This window comes from Pectinophora gossypiella, chromosome 13 (assembly GCF_024362695.1).
Source record: "Pectinophora gossypiella chromosome 13, ilPecGoss1.1, whole genome shotgun sequence".
Lineage (NCBI taxonomy): Eukaryota > Metazoa > Arthropoda > Insecta > Lepidoptera > Gelechiidae > Pectinophora > Pectinophora gossypiella.
Window position 1 is genome coordinate 3,292,095 of NC_065416.1, and position 10,456 is coordinate 3,302,550.

At 38.3% G+C, this 10,456-nt stretch overlaps 1 protein-coding gene across 1 annotated transcript in view; it reads left to right on the forward strand.

The window, feature by feature from the left end:
* The window catches only part of LOC126371708 (protein kinase C, brain isozyme), a 264,408-nt gene that overhangs the window by 233,283 nt on the left and 20,669 nt on the right, over nucleotides 1-10,456 (forward strand). The window contains exons 4-6 of the mRNA XM_050017028.1: nucleotides 2,471-2,582; nucleotides 7,872-8,000; nucleotides 10,221-10,417. Coding sequence (XP_049872985.1) covers nucleotides 2,471-2,582; nucleotides 7,872-8,000; nucleotides 10,221-10,417 — 438 coding nt within the window. The remainder of the gene's footprint in view (nucleotides 1-2,470; nucleotides 2,583-7,871; nucleotides 8,001-10,220; nucleotides 10,418-10,456) is intronic.

Below are 10,456 nucleotides of genomic sequence, written 5' to 3' on the forward strand. Positions count from 1 at the left end.
TGCTGCTTTTCTTCTTTGGTATGTCGTCAAATCCGACAGAAGGTTTGTGTCCTTTCTAATATGATGGACAACTGTTATGGATGGCTAATCCCTTGTCACCATAAGGTTCATCATATTAATATGATAGATATCCATCTTAGGACATCACATCAACAGTGGCTGCAAGTTGCAACTTTTTACTCATGGCTCTGCCCACCCCATTAGGGATTAAGGGCGTGAGTTTGTGTACGTGTGTGAGGTGTAAATTGTGAGGTTTCATTAATATATAATATAAAAGGTTGGTTGGTTAGGTTGGTTGCGATTGTCGACGTCAAAGGGGGGGGATAATAATATAAAAGGTCATCAAGGTTGCCTGGAAGAGATTGCTACCTTAGCAATAAGGCCGCCTGTTGTACTATCTAACTGATTACAAATGTTTATTTTTAATATTTACTTTAAGTGCAATGAAGTATTTTTGTCCACCGATCCGCACTGGGCCCGCGTGGTGGTTTAAGGCCCGATCTCCCTATCCATCTATAAGGAAGGCCCGTGCCCCAGCAGTGGGGACGTTAATGGGCTGGTAATGATGATGTTAATGATGAAAGTCTTTTTGTATCGTATTGTATATAATATAATAAAAGTAAAAATCCTTCAACAACTACAGAAGTCGTCTACCCAAGAAGCCAACATTATAATATCAACACTTTATGTCCTCAAAACAAACTCAAACACAAAACTACAGTCAACATAACAAAATACTCGTATAATAAACACCCCTGAAAGTTTTTCGTAGTGTATTTAACTTTGCTAAAATGTTGCCATCCTAAAGTAGGTACCACACATAAAATTCTGTCAACATTAAACAAAGAAGAAAATAAACAACAAGTTAATCATTTCATTGTTGATAGAACAACAATGTCCAGAAGCGAAAATTATTAGATTTAATAACAAGTTTTCGCAAAATAAACTCTTAAGTAAACAAAGTTAGTAGCGATTCTCTTTTAACTTTGGCTCTCGCTTTCTGACACTCGTAATCCCAATCAGACTTGGCAGAGGCAGAGAATACAACTTGCGACTATAGGTAACATAACCGCCTCCCACTAGCGGCTGCGCTAGGTTTACCTCACCCCCTCGGTCTTAGTTTAGTATTCAATCGTATGGGCGTCAGACGTCATACACACAGATGCGCGTGTACGATAATGTCAATGTGTATTGTCTGTGTAAAACGAGGTGTTTTGTATGAAGTGGCCAGGGTGTGACATAGCATAGCATGCTAACTGCCAACTATGTTTTAAGTCTCATGTAATAGGGGCGAGCCTATTGTCATTAACCGGGCACAAATCATAGATATCACGTGATACCAATCAACCGGACGGGATATGGAGGATACTCCACCACGCTGCTCCACTGCGGGTTGGATTGATATTATATTGGACATCTTTTTAGATAAAAACCAAATTGAAATTAATTTTATTCTGTCAAACGTTTTGATTCTCTACGATACAAACTTTGCCTAGCGTAATCAATAATTTCCATTATTTTTTTACTTTTTTAACGTTACAAGACCCCCATTTGAGGCTGCCATTTGCCATGTACCAAGTAAAGAGTCTTTTTGTAATTATTTCTTTTTATTTTGGTGCAATAAAGTATAGGTATTTGTATTGTATTGTATAAGACACTGGGGTCTTAGAAAAGTGTCAAACGATTACGAAAAATTACAGTGTAATCCAATTAAATATATGGGATGTCATATTATTATCACCTTGTCATTTTATGTCAATCCCATACATTTTACTTTAATAAACTGTTGTTTACCGTAATCGTTTGAAACGTGACTAAGACCACACTGTCTGGTGAAATAGAAACTTTGATTGATCAGACCACATATTGGACAAATATTTGCTTCGGTTTATTGAAGTATTCTTTTTATGTCTTAGTGTAAATAATGATTGTTGACAATTGCTAAAAAAGTCTTTATATTCGTCGGTCTATCTTTTATTGTCGGCCGTGTTTATAACCTTTTGTAACTACTTAACGTATTTTTTTAAGATGCTAATAAAAGCATAGAAAGGACTTTTACTATAAAGACATGACCAATATTTATTGCATCCTTCTGTGTTTTGGACCATGTATAAACCGTAATAAAAACTTCAATCAGCGAAATGGATGAACTCTGCATCTCGACTAGTCAATACCGGAAGTTCGACGGTACTAAAGGACCTCCATATATTCAGCAAGAAAACCTGTATATAATTCAAGATGTCTACAATCTATATCAGGGGTTCTCAACCCGTGGTCCGCGACAAAAAGATCTAAGTCCACAAAACAAAGTTATTACTACCTTTTAACATAATTTAAATGATATTCTAATTTAAAGTTTAGTTTATTTTCAGGAAGTATTATCTAATTTATACTTAGGTGTCCCTGTTCCCTATTGGTCCTTGGTAAACAAAGGTTGGGAACCACTGATCTACATGAATACGTTTGGCAGGACACTCGAACGAGGCACAACTTCCGCGCTCACACGTACTCGTCCCCGACCTTCTGCGACCACTGCGGATCCCTGCTCTATGGCCTCATCCATCAAGGCCTCAAATGTCAAGGTACATGAAGACGCCGGCCGTCAACATCGCCGGCAATTCCACGCTTGACGCTTCACTAACGCGCTTTCTATGTTTCTACTCTTCGGTGGTGGTCCATGCTAATGCTTTCTTTAGATCTACTTACTAATACTATTCTTGTCTTTATCGTCTCTTCTCTCTCACGTGTGCCGTTTTTCGTCCATTTTCAGCCAGGTGTTTGTTGTTCCTTCATCGGAAATTTTTGGGTGTAATTTTTGTACCTCACCTTGCCTTTTGAATGCTGCTAATGATTTTTTCTTGTGAAGGCTGCCTACGCCCCACACAAATGGAGCACGACGACGTTCATTGTCCCAACATTTTGTGATCATTGTGGTGCGATGCTCCACGGCCTCGCCCACCAGGGAATTAAATGCTCAGGTATTAAAGGGTAATTGAATGAAAGGAAACTAGTTCCTGGGATCCCTTAGCAATCGATGGTACACTCGATCCAATAGACCGTGCAATTACGTAAGTGTTTGCTGTTATGCGGGGCCGTGATCTGCACTGAGTTTTCTAATAGAAAGAAACAATAATGTTTGAACCCTGGGCAGTAAATGTTATGTACCTGAAGAATACTAGATGAGACCCAATATTCCCGATGCACGAACTGATACATAAAGATTTCCCAACTTAAATCGAACCCAAAACTATGTATGTTCCCTTTGTCTCTGAAGCTCACTTATTCAATGTAATAACTTTAGTTCTGTATTGTTTGCGTTGTGTGGCTCGTTTACGCGTGATGTTGGCACAGTATGCTTCAGTCCTTATTCCATTAGCAGTATTAGAGTTAACGTCTGAAGTTGTGAACGAGGCTTTGTCCCACACGTTCTTTAATTAGAAGAAGAGCTCTGTAGTTCGCTTTTGTTTCCATTTCAACGTAAATGGAGCGGTGTCATGACGATCTCATTGCTTTGCTAGTTCAAAAGCTAATATCAACTGGAATTTCAAAGTTGATAATGGTAATGGATGTTGTAGTTTGTGTAGTTAGAGTAGCATTAAACGGAAAAGATGGATGGACCGCATTTAGTGGACGAATGAGAATGCTAATATAAAAACATAAAACATGAAATTGCCTCTGCTATTCTTATAATGCAAAAAGTCTACCTAATACTTTTATTATGGCCCTGTTAAATAACATACTTACACATGATGTCTGGTATTGAATGTGTTCCTCTAGTTATTAAATAACTTGTAATGTACCCTCATTGATTTAAAAGACGTGTTGCTGTTGCAGTTCCTTGTCATCTCTTCTCCTCAGCCATAACACCTTGCGAAATGACGTAAATTCAAAAATGTTACATTGACCTTCAACAAGTTTATCCATGATAATTACGTTGAATAAATGATTCTGATTTCTGATTTTCTGAAGCGAAACTTGTATTACTTTTACGCAATAGCTTCGAATTCTTACAATTTAAATAAAATATATTGGCTTATTAAAAATATGTTACTGATTTTGAGTCGGCCCAAAAAGATGGCTGCCGTATTTTAACATATTGTTTTAACAAAAGACTGTTTAAATAGGTACTTGACTATTTTATTACAAAAATATATTTTAGGCGATGCCATGAAAAGTACAAAAACGTCCACAATTATTTACTTCGATGTCCACTTAGGCACGATCCATCCACCTTTTCTTTTATTATTAGCGATCAAGTAGCTTTTTATTTAGAATAAGATTTTATCATTTTATTTATTTACTTTGTTATCACTGGAATTCTAATATTACCACAACTAACATCTCCTAGAAAAATCGGGGAACAAGTCAAAAGTCTTTTCTTTTGGTTCGTTAACCGCGTAATTCTCACTTCTGTTTCCGCCATTTCTGTTTCCTTACTTTTTTCATTGTAAATAAACAGTCTTGCAAAAGGCTATTTGATAACTGAGTCAAATGATATACATTTTAACGAAACGTCAAAACGAATACGATTTGACGTCATCAATAAAAGCAGTCAAATGTCGTAAGTACTCATTGTCACTTGTTTCATAATAAAAAATTGAAAATAAGTCAAAAGAATAAAAATGCCTCTTGATAAATTTGCATTTTAATTTGTTTTTGAGTCATTCAAATGCTCAATTAGAAGGCTTTGAAGTTTACAGTTCATACGATTGTTAATGCGCCATAATATTATGAATTTCCATAGAAAAAAAATCGTTTTGAAGAAGGGAACACTTCTATATAATTATATAATAGCGCACACAAAAATACTAGAAATGTCGTTTGAAAAGGACTTTATTATTGTTTTATATGTTTTTATATTTTTATTTATTTCACATATCACAAGAATAACATATCCATATTTTGAATATTTCGATCGTTACTTTTATACTATTTTCCAACAAATAATTTTAATAGTTAATATCTGTCATACATGTTCCCTAATTGTATGTAATTTCCGAATTCAAAATGTGTAAAATGTGTCATTCATCGTGGAATTACATTGAATTATTTTCAAACATATTTGTTTTGTCCGTAAGTCTGCAATTTTAATGTGAGAATTCGTAGAGAAATGAAGAATATAGGGCAAAGGAATCGATATTCTGTTGCCCAGTTGCCGTGTTCTCTATTCAAATTCTCTCCATTGTGTTTCACGATGTCTATACATGTACATAAATAGGAAGATGTAATGTTTTCTCAAGCTTTGTGTATCAGACGGCTTGAGAAATATTTATTACTGTCCATTTTTATTTCCGTTTTCTATTAAATGTAGGTTTACGTTAAGACCTCTATCTCACCTGATGGTAATCGAAGATGTTGCCTAAGTAGGACACGCTTTCGTAGTATATGCCTATTCACTCTAGTCTTTGGAATAATGACAAAACAATGGGGCGATGAATTATAACGATCAAATTGACAATCCCATCCATCTAATTGGCAAGCACCAGGTCGCACACAACCTATCCCCGTAGAGAGTTATATAATAAAATTGCAGTGGCCACCCATGGACTCCCTGGGCGACCCAACCAGTCGATCCACTCCCATGACCACTGGATCCGCCCATGGTTATAGGCTTCAGAGTTCCATAATATAACTGGATGCTATTTTAAGTAGGTATACTTCCCTACTTGAGGAGCTCGGTGGCGCAGCGTAAACGCGCTCGGTCTGCGATTGTTGAAGTTAAGCAACTTTCGCAAGGGCCGATCATAGGATGGGTGACCACAAAAAAAAAAGTTTTCATCTCGAGCTCCTCCGTGCTTCGGAAGGCACGCTAAGCCGCTGGTCCCGACTGCATTAGCAGTCGTTAATAACCACCAATCCGCACTGGGCCCGCGTGGTGGTTTAAGGCCCGATCTCCCTATCCATCCATAGGGAAGGCCCGTGCCCCAGCAGTGGGGACGTTAAAGGGCTGGTGATGATGATACTTCCCTACCAACCTATCTTGCTTGCTAATGTCTAATCAACGTCTGTGTTACCTACAGTGAAATTGAATGGAAAATTTTGTAAGCGCCTAATTGGAAAATAATGGAGATGTCTTCTTTAGCTTGAGTCCTTTTTGAAAACAAATTTCAAGGAAATTACTTATTAAAACGTCGGTATTAGGGATAATACAGGAAGATATTGAAAAATTCGTGTTTAATATCACTTCTGACTTTTCAGAGCTCATTTTCTTTTTTTTTTCTAATATCGTTCTTATTATGTATTTATTAATAAATATTTGTGTGATGTATGCATGTTTGTAAAAAAAATATAGCTTTAAGAATTGGGTAGTTTCCTAGGTCAATGATAAATTATGAAATTCTGACTACTAAATAAATACAGACAAAACAGCCTCCGTGGTCTAGTGGTTAGAGCGTTAGGCTCACGATCTGGAGGTCCGGGTTCGATTCCCGATGGGGACATTGTCGAAATCACTTTGTGAGACTGTCCTTTGTTTGGTAAGGACTTTTCAGGCTTGAATCACCTGATTGTCCGAAAAAGTAAGATGATTCCGTGCTTCGGAGGGCACGTTAAGCCGTTGGTCCCGGCTATTAGCCGTAAAAACACCTCCACCAACCCGCAGTGGAGCAGCGTGGTGAAGTATGCTGCATACCCCCTCCGGTTGATTGAGGGGAGGCCTGTGCCCAGCAGTGGGACGTATATAGGCAGTTTATGTTATATGTTAAATAAATACAGATCTAAAGGTGACAAAAAACTTTTTTTTTCTATTTACGTTATTTATAAATTTTAATAATAAGTGCGACATTTTGTCACGTTTTTATATGACGTCACGGGTCACTTTTTCGTAAAAATTCCATAATTTCGCGTTTTGACGTTAATCAAAAGTAACTGATTTGACTAGTTGGAAACTACCCTGTTATAATGCATGTCATTGGACAGGTAAGTAGAATAAATAGAACTTTATTCAATTTTCGGAAATTATTACAAAGTAAGTAAAATAGTTTCCATATTGTTTCAATTTCAAAGTGTTGCAACTAGAAATAAAGACCTCAAAGACCAATGATTGGTCTTATCTATTCGATCAACAAAAAGGTGTCATTATGTGTTACAGCTTATACAGGGTGTTACCGACACCGTAACGAAAAAAAAAAACAGAACGTGTACTTGAATGTACTTAAAATCTTAATGCGGTTCACAGAATACATCTACATCTACTTACCAAATTTCAACAGTATAGTTACGAGTTACGAGTATAGTTTTGGAAAAAAGTGTCTGTGACATACGAACGGACAGACAGACAGACATGACGAATCCATAAGGGTTCTGCTTGGCTATGGAACTCTAAAAATGACGCGAAGAAAGAATTAAATCGAAAAAATCTGACTCGGACGGGACTTCAACCCGCAGTTCTTGTGAAGCCGGGACGAGCGTGTTAACCATTACACCACCGGGTCCTCCTGTCCATGCGAAATTCTTCCATCTATGTATCGTCATTAAGCCGACGTCGAGTTTTTTTTCGATTTAATTTTCTCTTTGTGAGGTTCCCTAAGGACGGGTGAGTGCTGTAAAAACAAAAAAAAAACGATGGTGTTTTTTTTTGCCAGAAATGTTTAAGATTTTGAGTTTTTGTTGCACGGCAATGTAAATCGAACAACGCGGACGCGCTATTTTTTTTTTCAGTACAGTCATGAGCAATATAATCTACCCACTTTAGGACTCTGTCGCACTAACATATTTGACATTTAGTTAGACTTACAGTACAATTTGTCAAAAAAGTTAATGTGACATGGTACCAAAATGTATACATATTCATGCTCGTGACCGTACGGTGTCACTAACACCATGTATACTAGAATTTATTATTGTTATTGTAATGTTTTATTTACTGTCAGCATGCGACATGAACGTGCACAAGCGGTGCGAGGAGTCTGTTCCGAACCTGTGCGGTTGCGACCACACGGAGCGGCGCGGGCGCATACAGCTAACCGTCTCCTGCACTCACAACAAGCTCATCGTCGAAGGTAAATATATAATACCCTTAAATCTAACATGTATAGTACATACACCGACTCGTCGCCAGCTCTGACAACATAATGATCACATATAAACATAAATAGATAGATAGTGTTTAGCACGAAGATAAATTATTCAGATCAGAGTCTCACTAAGACATAGTTAAATGGATATTTAAATTAAGAAATACCTGCTAAATTATAAATCACAAATGTAAGACTGTACTTCCTGTAAACTGTATCCAAAACTGTCATATCGGTTTCGGATATGGTTAGTTTTTTTTTTCGGATATCCGAAAGTGTCGGCTACGGATACGGAGCTCTGTAACGTTCCTAGTCCCGACAAGATGAAATTCCAATTTCGCATTCACAGCCGCATTGAAGACTGCAATCGAGCTTTATATAATTAAGAGAATTAAGTCCATTCACTGTCGAGTCTAATTTACTCGGAACTTTGAATTCATTGAGTACTTACACTTGGAAGAACAGGCTGTATAATAAATAGATGTTGTGCTAAATTTCCTTATTGTGCTTTCAATAGAGGACTGATTAATTGAAGGATTCTTAGAAGACAGTTACGGGACAGCCCGGAGACTTTGCACGGCAAATCTTATTCTTACCGTGTACAGTCATGAGCAATATAATGTACCCACTTTAGGACTCTGTCGCACTAACATATTTGACATTTAGTGAGGCTTACAGTTCAATTTGTCAAAAAAGTTAATGTGACATGGTACCAAAGTGTATACATATTAATGCACGTGACCGTACCCCGTGCGTGCCGGTCCCGGTTACTACTTACCGGTGTAAGTAAGTAGTCATTACATGAGCCATGTCAGGGGCATTTCGCGGCTCTATAGTAACCGTGACACCAGGGTTGATGAGATTGGTACTCCACCTCACAACCCTCCCGATAGAAGAAGACGAGAAAATAAATCCGCGCATTCTCCATTATATTACTCCTTAATGGTGTAGGCATGGTATAAGAAAACCAGGTATGGTCAATCCTATGAAAAGCCGCCATTGCTAGCCGTTTGATGACATAAGTATTACCATTAAATTGGTATCTCCAACATTCCAAGGACGTAAATTTTGATTATTGAAAATTAAGTGAATTACTGACTATTATAAAAATCATTAATCATTTATTTGAGGAGCTCGGTGGCGCAGCGGTAAACGCGCTCGGTCTGCGATTGTTGAAGTTAAGCAACTTTCGCAAAGGCCGGTCATAGGATGGGTGACCACAAAAAAAAAGTTTTCATCTCGAGCTCCTCCGTGCTTCGGAAGGCACGTTAAGCCGTTGGCCCCGGCTGCCCGGCCGTTAATAACCATCAATCCGCACTGGGCCCGCGTGATGGTTTAAGGCCCGATCTCCCTATCCATCCATAGGGAAGGCCCGTGCCCCAGCAGTGGGGACGTTAATGGGCTGATGATGATGATGATGATGATAAAAATCATTAAAACTGTAACTAAATCTTTTAGTAAAAAGTTCAAAATTGCCTTGAAAAGTAATTTAAATTCATTGGTTGTGGGTAATTTATCTTTTACGAAATGGCAACGCAGGGTGGGATGACGTCAGCTGGGCTAACATGAAGAAAATAGGAAGGGTTTATAATATTTCTTATTGTTTGTAGGTTCTCTAGACCTTCAAGTAAGTAGTGGTAAAAAAGGTGTAGAGCTCATTAGGTTAGTTGGTTACGGAATGGTGTGGCTTCACTTACGCCATCTATTGTCGCCGAAAATTATATAGGGTCCCAACACCCTTAATGTTTTATGACTTTACTAAAGTGATCCCATTGGAAAAGACACAATGGGTACAATTTATCGGTTCTGGTTGGTATGGATTAAAATTTTACTCTAAATCAGTTTATGCAACAGAAAAGTCCGATTGAATTATTTTCACATTTTTAATACGAGTATTTATTTATATGTGCAAAGAATGTAAACAATACATACACACATTCATAAGCTCACGACTATATCCCAACCCAATAGGGGAGTCAGACGTTCATCCATCATAAGATGAACTAAGTACAAGTACTTCACGGAGCTTTCTGTGTTCCTCTGTGTGTGTGTAGGTGTGAGATTGGGTGCGTGCGTGCGTGTGTGCGTGCGTGCGTGTGTGCGTGCGTGCGTGTGTGGGGGCGTGCGTCTGTGTGTGTGTGTGTGTGTGTATGTGTGTGTGTCTGTAAACAATATTACTAAATGAATGTACCATTTGATCCACAGTAAAGCAAGGCCGCAACCTGATCCCGATGGACCCCAACGGGCTGTCGGACCCGTACGTTAAGATGAAGCTGATCCCGGATTCGGACAATGTTAAGAAAAAAACCAAGACGATCCGCTCCACGCTCAACCCCGTGTGGAACGAGACGCTAAGCTTCGACCTGAAAGCTGAAGACAAGGACCGCCGGCTGCTTATTGAGGTATCTATCTATAACATGAGTCCACGATGATATCCCGAT